Genomic DNA, 22,588 nt, shown 5'->3' on the forward strand with positions numbered 1-22,588 from the left:
TTTGGTACAGGGACAATGATGGATAGTTTGAAGCAGGAGTCTACACGGGGAGAGGGAGAGATTTAAAATGTCAGTAAACACACCTGCCAGTTATACTGTGCACATCCTGAGTACCTGCTAGTGTCCAAGCAACTTCTAAGTATACCTCCTTTGAATTATTCTTACTGTGATCTGCACTGTAATTCCCCTTAAGTAATGTATTTTAAATCAATTTAATTATCTACAAATTTCACATCTTCCGAAGACTTGGCAGATCAAGCTGATACAGAACCATTAAGTGGATCACCATGGCCGGAAATGAAGCAGGAGGGGTGGACACCATCCAGGCTGAAATGCAGTAGGAAGAGGCCTCCTTTACTCAGCATCTTGTCAGCAAATGTGCTGTTGCTGGAGAAAAAAAAATTGAGGACCTGAGGGCAAGATTGCTATATCATAGGGAAATGAGAGATTGTTGTATTCTATGTTTGAGTGAGACATGGTTATCTCCTGATTTAGTGGATACAGTGGTCAGACTTTGAGGCTTCTCGATCTATCGAATAGACCAAGCTGCTGACTTGAAAAAGGTAAAAGCTGAAGGTGTATGTTTTATGATAAACTCTCAGTGGTGTTCCGATATGGCAATTTTCCCCTGACCTTATAATGGTCAAATGCTGTCCGTTCTATTTACCAAAGGAGTTCTCCTCTATAATCCTGACCTCCGTTTACCTACCACCACCAGCTGACTATAATCGAGCACCTGAGGTACTGCATGATGCCATTTCCAAACAAGAAAGTCCTGCCCAGTTACCATCAGCATATAACCAGCACCAGAGATCCCAACACACTAGACCACTGTTACACTAAGATGAGGAGTCCCTACCATTCCGTGCCCGGACCATGTCCTTCTCCTACCTGCATGCAGACTGAGGCTGAAGAGCAAAGTTCCGGAGATAAGGACAACAAAGAGGTTGCCACTGGAAGCAGTGGAGTGGCTGCAGGATTGCTTTGAGTTGGTGGACTGGGTTGCATTCAAGGACTCATCAGTGCAACTGGATGAATATACCATGATTGTCAAGTAAGCGCCAAAATATTGGCCTGAATACTTGCTTGTGCGATTGCATCTTCCATTTCCTTACTTGTGGATCCCGGTCAGTTTTGGTTGGCAACAACATTGCCTCCACATATTCCACCAGCAGAGATGCACAGCGCAGCCCCCTGCTCTACACATTTTACATTTATGACTGTGTGGCTGAGCACAGCTCCAAAGCCATAGTTGAGTTGAATGACAAATCCACTGTCGTAGGCCAAATCAAAGGTGGTAATGAATCTGCATATAGGAAGGAGATTCAAAATCTGGCTGAGTGATGCCACAACAACAACCTCTCTCTCAATGCCAGCAAGACCAAGGAAGTGATTATAAACTTCAGGAGAAGGAAACCAGAAGTCCATGAGCTAGTCCTCTTTGGAGGATCAGAGGTGGAGAGGGTCAGCAACCTTAAATTTCTTGGTGTTATCATTTCTGAGGACCTGACCGTGGCCCAGCATGCAAGTGGAATTATGAAGAAGGTATGGCAGCACCTTGCTCAGGAGTTAGTGAAGATTTGGCATGGCATCTAAAACTTTGACCAACTTCTATGGATGAATGGTGGAAAGTATATTGACTGGCTACATCACAGCCTGGTATGGAACACCAATTCTCTTTAATGAAAAATCTTGCAAAAAGAAGTGCATATGGCCCAGTAAATCCCTCTCTACCATTGAGCACATCTACTTGAAACACTTGCACAAAAGCAGCATCCAACATCAAGAACCCCCACCAACAGGTCATGCTCTCTTCCCACTGCTGCCATCAGAAAGGTGGTACAGGAGCCTTAGGAACCACCATGTTCAGGAACAGTTATTACCCTTCAACTATCAGGCTCTTGAACCAAAGGAGATGACTTCACTCAGCTTCTCTTGCCCCATCATTGAAACATTCCTACAGCTTATGGACTCACCTTCAAGGACTGTTCATCTATTTTTCCTCAATATTTATTGCTTATTTATTTGTTTTTAATATTATTTCTTTCTCGTTGTCTTTTGTACAATGGTTGAATGCCTAACTTGGTGTGGGCTTTCATGGATTCTGTTATGGTTATTATTTTATTGTGAATTTATTGAGTATGCCCACAAGAAAACTGAATCTCAGAGTTGTATATGCTGATATATATGTATTTTGTTAATAAATTTACTTTGAACTTTAAACTATACCACTAAATTTTGCTGCTACTTATGAGGGGGAATATCTTTAGACGGAGTATAGTGAATCTGTGAAATTAATTACCGCAGATGGCTGTGGAGTCCAAGTCATTGGTGGTTGATCGGTCCTTGATTATTAAGGGTGTCAAAGGTGACAGGGAGCAGTCAAGAGAGTGGAGCTGAGAGGAAAAACATATCATCATGGTCAAACGTTGAAGACTTGACGAGCCAAATGGCCTAATTCTGCTTCTTTATCTTATGGTCTATGCTTGACCGTACTCACACCCAACACTTAACTAACAGCAATCTCTGTCTATCAATCCCAGTTCATATTTAACATTCATGTGACCCATTTGACTCACTCATTACTCCAGCACTCACCCACACAGCTCAGCTTACATACATTTCCAGCTATTCACGTTTATTGGGCCCATCACACAGAAACCGCAGAACACTCAGCAGTACACATTTCGCTCTCTTTCAAGACAGTCAATCAACAATAATAGACTGGCATTGACCAATAACACGTCTGTTGTGTATTTAATATTTAGTAATATTTGAGTAATCTTGTATATTGTTGGATTAAGCATTCTTTGTTGTTTATATAATTCATTATGATTATATGTAAAAATACATGAATTACATATGTCATGGCACTACCATGTGATAAATGCACACCTTGCTTAAAGTAAACATGAATGAAGACTCACATTTCGAACTCCCATGTCTTCCTTTGAATTTGTTTAATGTTTTGAAGTTACAAAACATCACAGTGGTGATGAGGTATTTTTTAAATGAACCCGAGACAGCCGCCGACCTGTTGAAGTGTAGTGAGACATTCAAGTTTTTTTAAAAAGCAGTGCAGCATTTGTTATTTGGAAGGGAAGACACAAACGTGTTTTTAAAAAGGTAGTAAACGGGAACATTCACATGTTCATAAACATTGAGTACTGGGTGATAATAATCATAAAAAAGAGCAGAATTGGCTGGCTACATTGGAAAGATAGATATGTTTGATTGCTCAATGGGAAACTGGTTCATGTATACTGAGCTAATTGATTAGTATTTTGAAGCAAATGAAATAGCCAATGAGAAACAATTACCAATTTTGCTGAGCGTATTAGATTTAAAAGCATACAGCTTGCTTCAAAGTTTAACTGCTCCAACCAAACCAGCTGAAATGAACTTTGCTGGTATTGTGAAAGTAATAGGTACATTTAAAACCAAAGCCATAGATGATTGCAGAATGTTTTAGGTTTCATCAGCAGAAATGTAAGGAAGGGGAATCTATTTCAGTGAATGTAGCTAAATTGAAGAAGTTGTCTGAGCATTGTCAATTTGGTCATGGTCTTAATGATGCTCTGAGACACCATTTAGTTTGTGGAATCTTACAAAAAAGCATTAAAAATTACTCCTAGCTGAAGCACAACTGACATTTTAAAGGGCAGTTGAAATAGTTGTGTCAATGGAAACAGCAGAGATGCAACTGAGTTGCGGTCAGGAATGAAAGCGAGTGTGAATAAAATTGCCATGTCTAAACAGAAACCTTCCTGTCCAAAAGAATTATGTTACCATTGTGGCAGGGGCTCATGATCACCAGGCCAATACAGATTTAAAGATGAAATTTTCAAAAAATGCAACAAAGTAGGACAGATGCAAAAGCATGCCGGGCAAACAAAAATAAATGGACTGCTCAGCTGAAGATAAAAAGTCAAGTTGGAGTTTCAAAAGAGCACGGATCTGCATGCTTTTGATGAGAAGTCTGATAATAATAAGAAATACAGAACTGGGTAGCCCTAAGATTTTCAAGAAGAAAACTAATAATAGACAAGAAATATGACTTATGCCAGAAGAGAATGGCAAATTAACTAAAATGGAATTGGTCACAGGTTTACTTGTTTCAGTCATGCCACAAAATGAGTTTGAGTGGTATTTCAAAGATACTGAACTGAAGCCTGCAGATATCCAACTAAGAACTTATACTGGAGAAAAGACAACTCCTGTGAGAATGACATTTGTAACAGTGAAATACAACAACCAACAAGCCATATTCAGCTCATATATGGTAAAAACAAGGAGGACCAGCATTGTCAGGGTGTGACTGGCTGAGACAATTACAACTTGTTGGAGATCCATCCACCATTTGCACTCCACATCACCTGCAATAAAGTCAACTAAAAGTGAATTAAGAAAGGTATTGGATAATGCCATATCTGTCTCTATGCTGTACACCATGAACCTTTGCCCTACAGAGGGCAAACAGGTGTTGGTGCCAAACTCTGTGCCTCTGGTTGGAAAGCATATTGAACCAGGGAAGGACCATGCTGTTCGGAGAAATCATTAATGTGACGAAAGCAGTGGTCCGACTACAACAGTTTTGTAGGCAACATCTATGAGAAAGCTTCTGATATGTTAATCAGCCAGTTACTGGAGAAATGTGGCTTGGTTTTAAGCTGGAAGAGCTCAACGAGTTTCAGGAAAGTTGCAAGTATTCAGCTTTTGTAAAGATGAAGAACCAAAATCTAATCTGCGTGCATTAAAATTATTGCATGAACTTTAAGCGGGAGATGATAAGCTACTTGTAAAAGTAGGAGCAAAGACCAAAGCCCAGATGGACGAATGAAATGCCAAAAAGAAAGGAGACACTGGAGATACAAAAACAGAGGATTCATCAAGTGATGTCATAGATGAGGAAACCAAGAGGAGAGATCAAATTATAAAGGGAGCAATGGAATACTCCACTGAACTAAATGCACTTTTCCAAGATCAAGATGCACTAACTAGAACAAGAAAAAGAAGGAAGGTGTCCAGAGCTGTCTGAACCACTTCCTGCAGTCTCAGAGTCAATTTCTGCAACCACCAGATGAAGCCCCAGAACCGGAGATGATTTTCACAGCTACAAAATCTCACCTCCCAAGCAGAGTGATTCCCCCTATTCAGGAAAGCTGTTATCCCACAAGAGTAAGAAAGCCTCCACAGTGAATAAATCCTTAGGCCTGCATGGGACAATTTAAAAGTTAAATATGCTGTGGATGTCTCTACAGTAGTTGCATTATATTGTATACTGTGTATATAGTTGAGATGCATTCTCCATTGAGCTGGAGTTTACAGCTAAGCAGGGAGGATGTTGTGCATTTAATATTTCAGTAATATTTGAGTAATCTTTTAAATATATTGTTTGATTAAGCATTCTTTGTTGTTTATATAATTCATCATGTTTATATTTACAAATACATGAATAGCATATGTCATGACACTACATGATAAATACACACCTCACTTAAAGTAAACATGAACTAAGACGCATAACTCTCCACTTGCTTGTTTTCCTTTGAATTAGTTTAATGCTTTTAAAGTTACAAAACACAACAATCTCCATCAGTTCAGTGGCCAAGTGGAGAAAATAGTGGCCATCATTGGAATAGTTGCCAGAGTCAATTAAACTGCAGCAGATGCTTATTTTTCAATAGTTCAGCTAACATCAGTGGAGAGAGAAGCGGTGTTAACATTCCAAGTTGACCTATGAAAGAACTTGAACACTGTATCTGTCTCCATAAATGTCACCTGACCTATCAAATATTTCTAGTATTTTTCCAGGCTTTGAGTATTTGATGCACGTAACCCATCTTGCTACATCCTCTCAACCCACAGTCTCGTGATTTGTAAAATGCAGATATTTTAAACTCTGAGCCCTTTCTGTTTTCAGAGAACCAGGAATATATATTATTACTTTATTCATTTGTGGATCAAACAAAAATGGAATGTGTAGATTTACAGATTGTGACATTTATTGCCCTTGGGAAGGTGGGAGTGAGATCCTTTCTTTACGTGCTGTGATCCACTCAGTGAAGAGTCCCACAGACTGATATTTCAGATCTCATAATATTGAAGGAACAGTAGTATGGAACAAGTCAGAATAATATGTAACTTTGAAGATAAATTAAAAGTAATAGGCTTGCAGTACGCCTTCTGCCCTTGTCCTTCACAGCAAACCTAAGTGTACCCGACTCTGAGTACTGTGGTCACCTCACTACAAGAAGGATGTGGATATGATAGAAAGAGTGCAGAGGAGACTTTCAAGGATGTTGCCTGGATTGGAGAGAATGCCTTATGAAAATAAGTTGAGTGAACTCGGCCTTTTCTCCTTGGAGCGACGGCGGATGTGAGGTGACCTGATAGAGGTGTATAAGATGACAAGAGGCATTGATCGTGTGGATAGCCAGAGACTTTTTCCCAGGGCTGAAATGGGGAAGTAGGTATGGAGGGGACGTCAGGGCTAAGATTTTCACACGGAGTGGTAGGTGCATGGAATGCACTGCCAGCGACAGTGGTGGAGGTGGATACAATAGGGTCTTCTAAGAGACTCTCAGATGGGTACATGGAGCTTAGAAAAATAGAGGGTTAAGCGATAGGGTAATTCCAGGCAGTTTCTAGAGTAGGTTACGTGGTTGGCACAACGTTGTGGGCTAAAGGGCCTCTAATGTGCTGTACATTTCAATATTCTATGTATGAACAACTGTTAATTAAGTTTTTGTGAATTGCTAAGAGTAATGTATAAATAGTTCATACTGTAATTGCAAACAACCAAGGAGAAGATGCCAATCGGGCTGCTTTGCCTCAATATCTTCTTGGCCTGCACTCATCCAAATAAAGCAATAATTATACCTTCTCACTCCTGACTTGTGTCTGGTAGGTGATGGCAAACCCTCGAGATGTTAGGAGGCAAGTCATTCGCCACACTGCTCCCGTAACTATTCTATTTATGTGGCTGATAACCCCAGGATATTGACATTGGGGGACTACACAATGACATTACACACCAAATGTAGGTGGTTAGACTACGACTTGCCAATTATCAGTTCATATCTGAACGTCATCAAGATCTTTTATTGAATAGACTGCATGATTTGAGTAATTGCTAGTAGATTTAAAACTATTTAAAGCTTTTCACTATAGGAAAGGTGGAATTGGATTGGGGTTGGACTAGGAATGGAGTGTTTCAGTAACGCAGAGGGCCAAGTCTGTTTTCCATTGGGGAGGAACTGAAGTAAATATTAAAAATAAGATAAAGCAAGGTGCTTAGACTTAGACGTTGGGTAAGGGGAAGAGATTTAGAAGGGAATGGCAGGCATCTAGAACGCACTGCCTTGGAGAGTGGTGGGAGAGTCCAGATGAACATCTAAACTGCCTAGCTGTAGAAGGCTGCTAGTCAAGTGCTGAAAGGTGAGGTTAATTCAGGTGGATCACTGGTCAGCATGACTGTGCTTGACCAAATGGCCCACACCCATGATGTATAACTTATTCTTTCAAGGCACTCTGACATTGTTGTGCTGCGCGTGAGCTAATTGACCACCAGTGGCCTCTTTGATCTGCACAAGACTTGGAACTGTTTCTATCGATTGGAAAAGGTGGTGTGAAATGATTACAAAAACTTGTTACTTACATTTCTTGTCCTAAATAATAATTCTAGAATTGACTATTAGATTCCTATCTTGTACAATAAAGCATAGCACAATTAAAAGAACAATGAACTGATTCCATATAATTGAATCATCTGGGTTTTATTTAGTTAAAAAAAAACAATTTTGAACCACAAAATATTTACAAATGAGCTTTGAATATGGAATTTGGATAAATGCCTTCAAAATACAGATAAACATTAGTGTTTCTCTGTGATAAAAAGGCACATTCCAATTACAAACTTTGGAATCATTTCTTTCATGTTCTGAATCTATTTGGTTTCACTGAATTATGATGTGCAGTATGATCATAAATCAGGAATTCGTATCATAATTTCCTACTCGCATTTAAAATATGAATCAAGAGTACATTTTCAATAAAGCACTTTCATGGGTTGAGGATATCCTAAAACGTTTCACAGAAAGTAAAACTGTTGAGGAAAAACCACTATTGGAACCTATAAAATGTAACATTAACTTTCACACTGCAGATGCCTACAAAAAGCAATGAGGAGTAAGTGATCTTTCCTGGGATTTTTGCATCATCTTGATCCTATATCTCAACTTTAAGAAGACAACTTTCACAGCGGTGATAATATGTTTAACTAGATTAGATTAGACCCTACAGTAGTACCTGAAAGCCCTGGAACAAATACCACCACAGATCCTCACAAGAGACTCGGAAGATCAGCTGGAAGGATAGACACACCAGTGTACTGGAGGAGGCCAACACAAACAAAATCTCCATGTCACCCGGACGCCCAGCTCACATCTCCCCAATCTCCCAGTTGCAGGAAAATCGGCAAGCCCTGGTGAACAAAGGAAACAATTCAGTTCAGCATGGGCCATCAAACCCTCAGGACCTTCCACAGCGGCACCGAGAGCGTCCTGACTGGCTGCATCGCCGCCTGGTCTGGGAACTGCACCAACCTCGATCGCTGGGCGCTGAATGCAGAGAGTGGTACGGATGGCCCAGCGCATCAGTGGATGTGAACTTCTCTCCATTAGGGGCATTTATAGTAGCAAGTGCAGAGAGAAGGCCTGGAAGATCATCGGGGACACCAGTCACCCCAACCATAAACTGTTTCAGCTACTTCCGTCTGGCAAATGCTACCACAGCATTAAATCCAGAACTAACAGGCTAAGGGACAGCTTCTTTCTACAAGCCATTAGACCTTTAAATTCACTTGTCTGGACATTGCAACGGAGTCATAACGCTAAGATTTTTACTCCCTCATGTTGTGGGATGGATGTAAGATTTAGATATAGCCTGAAGAAACACAACTTTACATCTAAAAACTGGGAAGACGTTGCACTGAATAGATACACCTGGAGGAAATCTGTTCAAGAGGGGCCTGTGCTACAGAGAACGACCTACGTTGTGTCGCACACAACAAGCATCAGCTGGGAATGGAGAGACTGAGTAACCAAAAGAGCCAGCCACTAACCACAGCCACCACTTACCCTTGCTCACACTGCATCAGAACATGTGGATCCTGCACTGGCCTCTACAGCCACCTGCAGACTCAACAATAGACAGCCCCTTAGCGGAACATCATACTCGACTTGAGGGATTAATCTTTGAACCACAACTGGTCACATTAATTTAAGAAGAACTTTAGGCAATTATCTGGTAACATGGCACTGCGCAAGTTCTAAGTTTAACACCATAAAACAAAATAATCTTAATAATGTTTGTGCAGTAGTCAGTCTGCGCTAGTTCCTAGCCATTATTCAGAGCACACGGTCTCACCTGGTGAACATGGGGAAACATTTCCTGCTGTAAAGCATCTTCCTGCTGGTGCTTCATGAATCCCACCATTAGGGAAGGTGCATCTATAACTGAAACTGGTTGAGGTTTGGTTCTCATCTATGGGACGATCTCTTACCTCAGAGGGTGCTAGCTGGCCTCACCACTCCATGGCTAAGGAATGGAGAAAGCACTGACGGTCCTACATCCAGCAGAGTAACCATCTGAACAGAAACCAATTCAGCCATGACAATGCACCATCAAACGGTCTGATCGTACCCACTACTTCATTTGGCAAGAGGCAGCACCATCATTCATGGAGGTGTTCCCAATAAGGAATAAACATATCAAAATAGCTTATGATTTGTTTGTAGCAACAAATGCTTTTCCTTCCCCAAAAAAGTGATAAATAATACAGCTATCAATATGATTAATTTAACTGACTTACTCAATTTCAACATCTAATTTTGAGAGGATTAAAATCTACAAGCTAAACATAACCAGGTGTACCATTTTTCTAATAGTTCAGGCTGACTATTTTACCATAACACTACTTGTAATACTTTTTCTTCTGTCAATTAAATATCTATGCGTTCATAATTAAACAATCTGAAATTCTATTCCACACTATTTGAAACACATTTTATCGATAAGTTGCACGGGCATAAGATTCATTTTCTAAAAATTAAAATACAACTTGTGCTTACAACACATGAGAATATAAAATAACTACATAATAACACTTCAGTTTCCACAAATAACATTGCCACATTTAAACTTAAGTCATTTTGTGCACATTTCTATCGAGTTTTTATTCGTCTTGTTTTCTCTTGGGTTTCTTGGGATTACGGGACCGGCTTTTTGCTTTGCAGAGAGGACAGATGGGAGCATTCCGATGGATTTGCTGATGACAAGACAAGCAAGCCTGAGGATGGAAATAGAACGGTTAGTCATATCTCTAGATCGATTAGATGTTACTATCAGAGAATCATTACTACATTGCTGGGCTATCACCATGCACGTCACAAAAAATGCATTGAAAAAGGCATGAAATACAGGCAATGCTCTCAAATTGGCCCCACAACTCACAGCACTTGCATAGTTCCAAAGTTTAATGTCATCAGGTCTAAATGGTCTCTTCAGGCATTATCTAAGTTACCAAAAATACAAAATCCAATAACTATATCACTATGTGTTTTATTGGTCAAGAAGCTATTAAAGACTTTTCACACATTCTTTTGTTCATTCTGTATTCTAAGAGAAAGGATCTATATCTTATTCTGGTGAATAACATAAAAACTGTAATGAAGCTATGATCTGGTTTTGCAAAAATCTAACCAGCACTCCTGATAGTTATTTCATTTGATGCAGCTCTGGCAGCACTTTACTACAATGGCATCAACTACTCAACACACGATCTCTCACTCACCCCAGCCAAAGGTTAAATGTACATGCCAAGACATCTATCAGAAGTCCATTCACCATCATCACTCCTACACCAAATGTCCAGCATTACAAACCAGGCCTGAATCCCTAGACATAATTATTCACCTTTCTCTGCCTTTATAACCAAAGGATATGAGAAGAGCAGGTCACCCACCATTCATCTCCTGATCTCAGTTTCACCTTTGTTCTTTTAGGACTCTTGATAGACTCTTATGCTCTTGATAGAGCCGGCTGAGTTCACAAACTTCTGCAGCTTTCTCTTGATCCTGAGCAGTGGGCCCTCCACAGCAGAGAGCAATGCTCTCCACAGAACGGAGATTTGCGAGTGTCTTTAACAACATACCAATTCTCCTAATGAAATATTGTCCCTGTCATGCCTTCTTTGCAATTGCATCAATATGCTGAGCCCAGGGTAGATTTTCAGAGATGCTGACACCCAGTTACTAGAAACTGCTCACCCATTCCATGCTGATCTCTCGATGAGGACTGGTGTGTGGTCTCTCGGCTTACCTTCCCCGAAGTCCACAATCGTCTCCTTGGTATTACTGACATTGAGCGCAAGGCTGTTGCTTTCCGTATAACCATATAACAATTACAGCACAGAAACAGGCCATCTCAGCCCTTCTAGTCTGTGCCGATACTTACACTCACCTAGTCCCACCTACCCGCACTCAGCCCATAACCCTCCATTCCTTTCGTGCCCATATACCTATCCAATTTTACTTTAAATGACAGTACCGAACCCGCCTCTACCACTTCTACTGGAAGCTGATTCCACACAGTTACCACTCTCTGAGTAAAGAAATTCCCCCTCGTGTTACCCTTAAACTTTTGCCCCCAACTCTCAAATAATGTCCTCGTTTGAATCTCCCCTACTCTCAATGGAAACAGCCTATCCACGTCAACTCGATCTATCCCCCTCATTATTTTAAATACCTCTATCAAGTCCCCCCTCAACCTTCTACGCTCCAAAGAATAAAGACCTAACTTGTTCAACCTTTCCCTGTAACTTAGGTGCTGAAACCCAGGTAACATTCTAGTAAATCTTCTCTGTACTCTCTCTATTTTGTTGATATCTTTCCTATAATTCGGTGACCAGAACTGTACACAATACTCCAAATTCGGCCTTATCAATGCCTTGTATTATTTTAACATTACATCCCAACTCCTATACTCAATGCTCTGATTTATAAAGGCCAGCATACCAAAAGCTTTCTTCACCACCTTATCCACATGAGATTCCACCTTCAGGGAACTATGCACCATTATTCCTAGATCACTCTGTTCTACTGCATTCTTCAATGCCCTACCATTTACCATGTATGTCCTATTTGGATTATTCCTACCAAAATGTAGCACCTCACACTTATCAGCATTAAACTCCATCTGCCATCGTTCAGCCCACTCTTCTAACTGGCCTAAATCTCTCTGCAAGCTTTGAAAACCTACTACTTTATCCACAACACCACCTATCTTGGTATCATCTGCATACTTACTAATCCAATTTACCACCCCATCATCCAGATCATTAACGTATATGACAAACAACATTGGACCCAGTACCAATCCCTGAGGCACACCACTAGTCACTGGCCTCCAACCTGACAAACAGTTATCCACCACTACTCTCTGGCATCTCCCATCCAGCCACTTTCGACACCACTCAACCAGCTATGCTTATTTCACTTCTGTTAGCCTCATCACCTTCTGAAGCTCTCTGCCAATTTTCATCGGCAAATATGTACATGGCGTTTGAGCTGTGCCTAGCCACACAACTGTAGGTATACAGACGAGTAGAGCAGTGGGCAAAGCTTGGGGTCTGCCAACGTTGATGATCATCATTGACTTTGATGTGGTTATAGTTGCATTTAAGATACTGTCTTTTCATCTGGCATCCAATATTCACGATATTTCTCTCCACCCACCTCCTTACACACAATTCCTGACCACCGATCCCTGCTAACCTCCACATTGCTCATTTGGTTAATTAAGTGTGTTCCCATTCTTTCATCTTTCATGGAGCCACGAGAGACTGCACAGGCTGGAATCTGGAGCAACAATCTGCTGAAGCAACTCAGAGAATCAAGCTGCATCGAGCTGTTAACAGTCGGGCTAAAATCCTGCATTAGGACTGTGAATGCAGAGAGCCACTATAAAAAAGAGAGAGAGGGAGGAAATGAAAGGCAGTTTATGCCAGGTGGCAGAGCAAAGGGGAGGTGTTGGAGTGGGACAACAGAGTCAGGTATGATAGGTAGAGGCAGGTAGAGCTCCTGTAAGTGGACCTAGTGAGGGTGAAGGCAGAGATGGCTGCTGGAGGGTGTTAAATGGGATCACAATGTCATCAGTGTTGGCATCTGATAATGTGAGCCATTGGGGAACCCATTAGATCGATAGACGGAACCAGATGGGATGCAGGGGCATCCAATGGGCAAAATGTGAGGGTAATGGCTGGGTGGAACCAGCAGGTAAGGGAAAGCAGATAAAAATGGAAGGTCCAGAAGTGGATCAGGAGGGGTGAGGGATTGGGATGAGTGGCATGGGATGGGGTGGGGCAGAGAAACACAGGAAATAAGTGTTACTGGAAACTGGAACTCTGATGCTCACTCATAACATGCAGTTGTAGATTACTCAGTTGTTTTTACTCTAGTTCGCATTCACACTCGCTCTGGCAGTGGAGAAGGCTAAGGACCGACAGGTTGTTGTGTGAATGGGAAAAGAAACATCAAGCAACCAGGAGCTCAAGATGGCCTCTGGTGCCCTGCAATCACTGCTTAGTCTCTCCATTGTAGAGGAGACCACATCAAGAACAGCAAATGCAGTAGCCACACCTAATTCCCTTTCTCCTTCAAGACACCCGAATCTGTTATTCACCTGATATCTCTGGTCATTTCTGTTATGTAATTTATTTGAGTTCTTCCAGTCAGATAATTTTTTTCTCTTTCCCCATCAATAGCAGGGAGTTGACCCTAATCAATATTACAAATATTACCTGTGACTAAAGGCTTTAACCTCCTTATACTGTCCCACTCAGCACAGTTAACTCAAAGCTGATCTTCCCTTCTTTTGTTTAGCTGATGAGTCTGTTCTTTTCTGTCCCTTGTGCAGAGATCAACTCTGGAAATATCTTCTTCAATGTACACCACTCTGAGACAAGATTTTTTTTTCTCACTTATATTCTCTTCAGTTTTCTTTTAGTGTATGTTAACACATGACTTTAGAATGCACAAAGCACTTTAACCTCTGCAGTGCATCAGTTATTTTAAATACTTGTTTGGAATGCTAACAATAACCTTCTGCCTTTCTTAACCCCTGCCAAGGAGTCATTAAAGCAGTTTAGAGACCTCCATATAGGAGTACACCCAATTTAATCATTTCCTGTTCAAATTTATTTAGAACACCGCCAATCACATTCTCGACTACTGGACTTTTTTACTGGGAACACTCAAAGCTACCAGGGTTCAACAGTCCTACATGGGCTTGTTGGAATGGTCTGTATCATTTTTATTTTCCTGTACTTTCTTATGCCTAATCGTATTTTTATATAATTAGCTATGTACATGTAATTGTTCAGTGAGTTTTCTATGGTTTCAGTTGCCTCTGTAATTTGTCTGGAAATGTCTTGGTTTTAGTGGTGGATATCACATCACTTGAACAGGAGTATTCTTATTAGTTAATTACAGCATTGGAATTTCTTCCACCTTCCTTTCCAGTCCAATGGAATGAGAACTATCAGTAGTTAGATACAAGAAGATCAGACTACACTTTTTGGTCTCTTCTCTTCTCCTGCCACTACGCTTTCTTTCCTTTTCCCTCATTTCCTTTGTTCTCGTGAAACTTAATAAAATTATTGTAAGCAACAAGCTTTATACCTTATTCTTGACTTCTGAAAACTTCTGACTTCACCAAAACATCAGGATCCAAGAAGCTTCATGGGGCAAGTTAAAAGATGCCATCTTGAACAGGGCCAAGCCCAATATTGGGAACACATTTGAAATGAAGGTATATTTTGTTTTATTTCTTTGCCTGCTCTTTGAGTTAACCATGTAAGCATCATATTGTATGGACCACAAACCCATCTCACAACCGTTGGACTATTAGCTCTCAGACCACAACTCAACACACACACACACGTGCCTCCATTCACTGCCCCTCCCAGATCTGACAGGACCTCAAGCTGAATGTGTACCACTAAATGTGCCTGTTATTTTCCTTTGACTGCAAAGGGAAGATCAGACCATTGTGTCAGGTCGTTCAGTGTGCTCAGTGCTACTGAAATTTCCAGTGCAAAGTCACAATAAAAAGTCTTCAGCCCAACACACTGTCACCACCTGACTGGGCGGCAGCAGACGCCATTGAATTTCTAGGCTACTCTCTATCTAGAGAGAGAGAATGTCACAAAGACAAGGCAGATTTTATCATCCCATTTTTTCTTAGTTATTCAACGTGCCTTACCGTTAGCGGCAGTTAGTATTTTTATAGGAGAGAGAGGTGATGTCATTTACTCTGCCCTAAAAAAAGGAATCCAGAATTTGTAACTGCCAGGAAAATATGGCTTTAATTAGGCTGAAGTTTTCTTTTAGTGAGCACAAGCTTAGGAAGGTGCAAGATGGATTCTGTGACCAGCAAATACTTAGTTTCCTACAGTGTTCACTGCACACCCAAACCCAGAGGTACAGCATGTTTCCCCCAATACTAAAAACTAATAGAATAACTGCTATGTGAAGCCATGTCTGAATGCTGGTCTAGGCTCATCTATTAAAATGTCAGGAGAAGCTTTCACTGACGTTACCTTCATGGGAGGGGGTTGCTGCCGGAACGTGGCTGTTTGCCGAGCATCCTGTTTCCTGGCCACCTGTAGCTGCTGGGCAGCGGCAGCGGCCGCCGCAAGTGACTCTGGTATTGGTGGCTCCTGAGGTTCTGTCTGCCATTCTGCTTTCTGCTTCTCAAAGTAACTAAACAGCAAAAACACAGAAATCCTCATTGACGGGCATTGTCAAATATACAGTATTCAGTTAATATCAGATATGTGCAAAAACTATTGATCACCTAAATAACTAGGTATTTCTGAACAGCCTGAACACAACCTTGTTATCTTTATACTACTTATTTATTTTCTTAATTTACAGATATTTATGTCTTTGTACAGTTTCACGCCAGTGATAGCCTGATTTTGATTATTACGAATAACAATTTGAGTACTTTTTGCCCATTTTTATTGCAGTGCAACCTCAATATGACATGCCTCAGTTTTAGTTGCACTGTATGCGTTAACTTTATCCCCCAAGATGGCAATTACGTTTTGAAGTTCAGAAGTTGAATGTAAATTTATCATCAAAGTATGTGCATTTCACCAATACTGCCTTGAGATTCATTTTCTTGCAGGTATTCACAGTAGAACAAATAAATACAACAGAATCAATGAAAACCTGCACACCAGCAAACAAACAATGCAACTCCAAGATGCATATCCCTTATCCGAAATGCTTGGGGCCAGAAGTATTTTGGAATATATGACAGTTTGGGATTGCCATCATTTTCAATTTTCAATTTTACTGTACGTCCTACCTGTAAGCAGTCTTTGTCTTACACTTGTTCATCAAACATACCATTAATATAATGAAGATATAGTGTGTCTTGGGTAACAAAACAGCACAGCAGCATTGGGAGAGAATACCTGAATCAGCTGTTGAACAGCAGGCTTTCAGTCTCCACCTACGATGCCATGTTTTGATTAAAGGGTTGCAGCACATTATATTTCTATTTCACTGTCTTTTAGGTTTTATGCAAGATAAAAATAATCAGCATTGTAGACTTGTTCTGGTTAGATTTTCATCAGCGATGCTTTAAAAATTTAATGCTGTTATGTAAGGCATAAGAACGTTCAGTACCGTAGACCTGCTCTGCTGTTAGATTTGTGATCAGCAGATGCTTTAAAAATTTAATGCCCTGCCTCTTCTTACATTTCTGCAACCAGCCTGCCGAAAATCCACAATTACCTTCAATTTTCAGCTGGTCGTGAAAGATTTCTGCTTGTTTCATGATCAGCATACTGTTAAGCAGTATATGTTCATTTTGACGCTGGCGATACACGAATGAGGAGTTCGCTTTTTGCTTTATGCAGTTTTTTTTATTTTTCACTAACTTCTGTTTATTACCTATCTGAGGACACTTCTCAGAACTGTCTGTGGTGCACAGAGACCTGTGCATCGCCTGGGAATCTTCCCCGCGTCTCCTGGAATTTCCCATTTGTGGCGTCACGTCCATGCTCAGAAAACAATCTCAATTTCGGAGGTTTGCAGATTTTGAAATTTCAGATAAGGGGGTACTAAGCCTGCATTACCATTACTTATAATGTAGATAGCTTCTAAGTAGCTTCTGAGTTGTTTCTCAATAGTTGTATGAAATTTCTGCACTTCACCTTGAATAAATATAATTCTGAAAGCATCGAGCAATTAATTTTCTAAAGCCAAATTTACATGCTTTCTCCTGAAGACGTTAATTCTTGCTACAACGTATTTCTGTAGTTTCCAGCAATTCTTCAGCACCTCACACAGCTCTGTGGAGAACGCATACAGGCATCCTTTTCTCATGTCCATCAACAACAATTCATAGACTTTGCATTCACAAGTACCATGCAAAGTTTGCAAATTAGTCTCAGGAAAATGCCAAGCATTGTATGGCCTATTTTCAAGCAGAGGACAAACCAACTTCTGTTGCACATTCTGCCCCTTGCTGGAAGGACAAGTCTCGAGTATCCATTTCATCATTTAGCTCAAGGCTAGCCATCTCGAGTATGGATCACAAACAAGAGAAAATCTGCAGATGCTGGAAGTCCCAGCAAACACACATCTCAGGATGAGGCCTTTCATTCCAAAAATGCCATCCCCTTCCCTCAATTCCTCTGTTTCTGCCACATCTGCTCTTAGGATGAGGCTTTTCATTCCAGAACTAAGGAGATCTCCTCCTTCAAAGGCCTCAAAGCCCTCCGCTACTTTCTTGACAATAGATCTCACCAGTTCCCCAACACCACCATTCTCTTCCGATGGGCCAAACTGGTACTCACAATTAATAACTCACACCTTCTCTTTTGGCTCTTCCCACTTTCTTCAGACTAAGGGTGTAGCTATGGGCACTCGCATGGCCCCCAGCTATGCCTGCCTCTTCATGGGTTATGTGGAACAGTCTATGCTCCAAATCTATACTGGTACTGCTCCCCAACTTTTCCTTCGCTACATTGACGACTGCATTGGTGCTGCTTCCTGCACCCATGCTGAGCTTGTCAATTTCATCAACTTTGCCTCTAATTTTCACTCAGATCTCAAATTCACTTGGTCCATCTCGGACACTTCTCTTCCCTTTCTCGATCTCTTGGTCTCCATCTCTGGAGACAGACTGTCCACTGATATCTTCTATAAACCCACCGACTCCCATAACTACCTTGATTATACTTTTTCCCACCCTGCCAAATGTAAAAATGCTATTCCCTATTCCCAGTTCCTCCATCTCCGCCACATCTGTTCCCAGGATGAGGCTTTCCATTCCAGGACATCCCAAATGTCTTCTTTCTTTAAGAATCGTGGTTTCCCTTCTGCCAACATCAACGATGCCCTTACCCGCATCTCCTCCATTTCCCACACTTCGGCCCTCACCCCATCCTCCTGTCACCACAACAGGGACCGTGTTCCCCTTGTCCTCACCTACCACCCCACCAGCCTCTGGATCCAGCATATTATCCTCCGCAACTTCCGCCACCTTTAACAGGACCCCACCACTAAGGTCATCTTTCCCTCTTTACCCCTCTCTGCTTTTCGCAGGGATCGTTCCCTCCGCGACTGCCTGGTCGACACGTTCCTCCCCAAAGATTTCCCACCTGGTACTTATCCCTGTAAGCATAAGTGCTACCCCTGTCCCCACACCTCCCCCCTTACCACCATTCAGGGCCCCAAACAGTCCTTCCAGGTGAGGCAACACTTCACTTGTGAGTCTGTTGGGGTAATCAATTGCATCCGGTGCTCCCGGTGTGGCCTCCTCTACATCAGTGAGACCCAACGCAGATTGGGGAACCGCTTCGTCGAGCACTTCCGCTCCATCCGCCACAACAGACAAGATCTCCCGGTTGCCACCCACTTCAACTCTGCTTCACATTCCCATTTGGATATGTCCATACATGGACTCCTCTACTGCCATGAGGAGGCCAAACTCAGGTTGGAGGAGAAACACCTCATCTACCGTCTGGGTAGTCTGCAGCCCCTTGGTATGAACATTGAGTTCTCCATCTTCCGGTAATTCCCTCCCTCTCACTTCCCCCATCCCACTTTCACTCTGCCTCCTCCTCTAGCTGCCTATCACCTCTCTCATGACACTGCCTTCTTCTACTACCCATTGTGCTTTCCACTTAGATTCCTTCTTCAACTCTCCTGCCTATCCCCTCCCTGCTTCCTCTCCCCCACCCATTGATCTTTCCTCTGATTGGTTTTTCACCCTCCCCCCCACCTTCTTTATGGGCCCCCTGCCCACTCCTTCTTCAGTCCTGACGAAGGGTCTCGGCCCAAAACGTTGACTGCACATTTCAACGGATGCTGCCCGACCTGCTGAGTTCATCCAGCTTGTTTGTACGTATCCTCCTTCAAAGAAAGGGGCTTCCCTTCCTCCATCATCAATGCTGCCCTCACCTGCATCTCTACCATTTCATGCATGTCTGCCCTCACATCATCCTCCCACTACCCCATCAGGGATTGGTTTCCTTTTGTCCTCACCTACCACCCCACCAGCCTCTGCATGCAGCACATAATTCACTATAATTTCCACCATCTCCAACAGGATCCCACCACCAAGCACATCTTTCCCTCCCCCCCGCCCTCACTTTCTGCGGGGATTGCTCCCTGTGTGACTCCTTTGTCCATTCATCCCTCCCCCTGATCATCTCTTGGCACTTATCCTCGCAAGTGGAACAAATGCCACACTTGCCTCTACACCTCCTCCCTCATTTTCATTTAGGGCCCCAAAAGGTCCTTCCGGTTGAGATGACACTTCACCTGCGAGTCTGCTGAGGTCATCTGGTGCTCCCAGTGTCGCCTCCTATATATCAGTGAGGCCCAACACAGATTGGGAGCCTGCTTCGCCGAGCATCTACACTCCACTCCATATACCAGAAAAAGTGGGATCTCCCAGTGGCCACCCATTTTAATTCCACTTCCCATTCCCATTCCAACACATCAGTCCATGGCCTCCTCTACTGCCGTGATGAGGCCACATTCAGGTTGATGGAGCATTACCTTATATTCCATCCGGGAAGCCTGCAACCTGATGGCATGAACTTCAATTTCTCAAACTTTAGGCATTCCCTTTTCCCACTCATGCTTCAACTCCTTCCCTGCCCATGAACTCCCTCTGGTACCCTACCCCCTTCCTTTTCTTCCATGGCCCTCTGGCCTCTCCTATCAGATTCCCCCCCTCTCCAGCTCTTTGTCTCTTTCACCAATTAATTTCCCAGACCTTTACCTTACCCATTCCCCCTCCCCCCATTTCACCTATCACTTACTATCTTGTATTTCTTCCTCCCCGCCCCCACCTTCTTATTCCGACCTCATCTTTTTTCTCCAGTCCTGATGAAGGGTCTCGGCCCGAAACATCGACTGTACTCTTTTCCATAGATGCTCCCTGGCCTGCTAAGTTCCTCCAGCATTTTGTGTGTGATCTTAAGAATGGAGGTAGTTTAGGGGAACCCCAGGTAGGTCTTTTCCCCATCACCACCCCCGACTCACAAGATAATTCTCAGTACTACTGTATTCTGTACAGCAGTTGTAAAACAACAATTTTCATATCCTATGAAACAGCAATAATAATCCTGATTTATAGAGACTGTGGAAGCAAGATGGATGCAGTCCAAACTGGCCCGTGACGTTGGTTTTCGGGGAGCACCCTGAAACTAAGGGAATCCAGAACAAGCCCCACATGGTTATAGACATTAACGTAAGAGATTCTGCAGCTGGGGGAAATGAGAAGCAACACACACTACAAGTGCTGGAGGAACTCAACACATATGGAGAGGAGTAACAGTCAAAGTTTCTGATAGGACCATTCATCAGGACTGGAAAGGAAGGTGGAAGAAGCCAAGATAAGGTGGTGAAAGAGGAGAAGGAATACAAGCTGGTAGATGAAAGGTAAAACCAAGTGAGGGGGAAGGTGGGCAAGTGGGACAGATGGGGGGGGGGAATGAATGAGAAGTTGGGTGGTGACAGGGCTGACAAAGAAATCTAATAGGAGAGGGCAATGGATCATGGGAGAACGGGAAGGTGGAGGGCCAGCTCCACTGCTCGAAGGGATCTGTTGAGTTCCTCCAATATTTTGTTGGCTAAGACATTCTGCCTGCTGCGGTCGGGATGCTTTCACCGTGTGCTGCGTATGCGAGGCTGGGTCTGGCAGTGCTTGCATTGTGTGCTGTGTCTGCGAGGTGGAGTCCAGCGGCAGCGTGCAAGTCCATAGTGGGGGTATTCCCTTCTGCTTTCTGCGTGGGACGACGAGCCTATCGGGACCCCGAGGACTTGTGGAAACTGTGTGGTGGTTTAATATCTTTTGACTATTTTTTTTGTGCCCGTAGTCTGTTTTTTTTAATCAATTATGGTATTGTTTGCACTGTTGTAACTATATGTGAACCATAACTATAAGTAACTATGTGGTTTTGTGTAGGTCTTGTAGCTTTAGTTTTAGGTTTGTTGGGTGGTAGAGTTGGTCTCCTGACTTGGTTGTGTCTGGGTAGCTTGTTTTGTCGGGTAGGTTTGAACCTCCTTTCCGGGGAACAAGCTAAGATGGTAGCGCAATATTAATACGCAGCAGCCTCTCCGTACTCTGGATTGGGTATTGCCAAACGTTATGTGGATTTTCTGGTGTAGTCTGTTTTGTCGTGTGCTTTTGTGATATCATTCTGGAGGAACTTTGTTCCATTTTTTAACTGCATTGTGCTTTCTAAAGGACAATAAATCGAAATTCAATCAATTGCAGAACAAGCAATGGCACCCGACACAGAACGTTTGTTGTTCAATACTTTAAGGAGCAGCGAAGCAATGTGGAACTCGGGATTACAGAGCACAGAGTAAAGAGTGTGGTAATGAGTAAATTAAAACTTGGTACAACATACACTGCACTTGAAGGCATTTAAATGAGCTGCTGTCAGAATATTATCCAACAAGTCGAGGGGCCGTACTGGATCTGATGTTGGATACTGAGCCTGGCCAAGTGATTGACTTTTTACTGGGAGAACAGTTAGGGAACAATTTCTTAATATTTAAGGTAGCTTTAGATAAGGAATTGGGTGGTGGGGTAGAGACACGCCTCTACCAACGGATGTGTACGGCGCTCCTTCCCTCTGCTAGCCTGCAGGTCACCCTTGGACAAGATGAAGCACCTGCTTAACCCCGCGAGCGGGGTCAGATGAAGACATGGGAGCAGGTGGTGGATGGTCGTATGAGCAGCTGGTGCACATCACAAGATGTAGTTATCAGGGAGACTAGAGCTCTCCCAGAGTTCCCTCACCTCTCATTAAGAACAAGCCAGTAACATTATTCATTCTCACTGCACTAGCTATGCAATAATGGACAGAGAGAGAAAGAAAATACTAGAATCTTTCTTAGAGTATAAGCCTGACAACTCTGACACTTCCTCCTCCAACAATGGCAGCTCATATTTGGAGGCAGAGAATGTAGGTGAGGTCCTAGAT

General features: G+C 42.4%; 1 protein-coding gene across 3 annotated transcripts in view; it reads right to left on the reverse strand.

Moving 5' to 3' along the window:
* Positions 1–7,759: 7,759 nt before the first annotated feature.
* Positions 7,760–22,588, reverse strand: part of zc4h2 (zinc finger, C4H2 domain containing) — a 37,763-nt gene continuing 22,934 nt past the window's right edge. For all 3 annotated transcript variants that reach the window (XM_059976979.1, XM_059976981.1, XM_059976980.1), the window contains exons 4-5: positions 15,662–15,824; positions 7,760–10,351 (exon numbers count right to left, since the gene is read on the reverse strand). In XM_059976979.1, coding sequence (XP_059832962.1) covers positions 10,238–10,351; positions 15,662–15,824 — 277 coding nt within the window. In that variant the 3' untranslated portion in view covers positions 7,760–10,237. The remainder of the gene's footprint in view (positions 10,352–15,661; positions 15,825–22,588) is intronic.

Source organism: Hypanus sabinus, chromosome 8 (genome assembly GCF_030144855.1).
Source record: "Hypanus sabinus isolate sHypSab1 chromosome 8, sHypSab1.hap1, whole genome shotgun sequence".
Taxonomy (NCBI): Eukaryota; Metazoa; Chordata; class Chondrichthyes; order Myliobatiformes; family Dasyatidae; genus Hypanus; species Hypanus sabinus.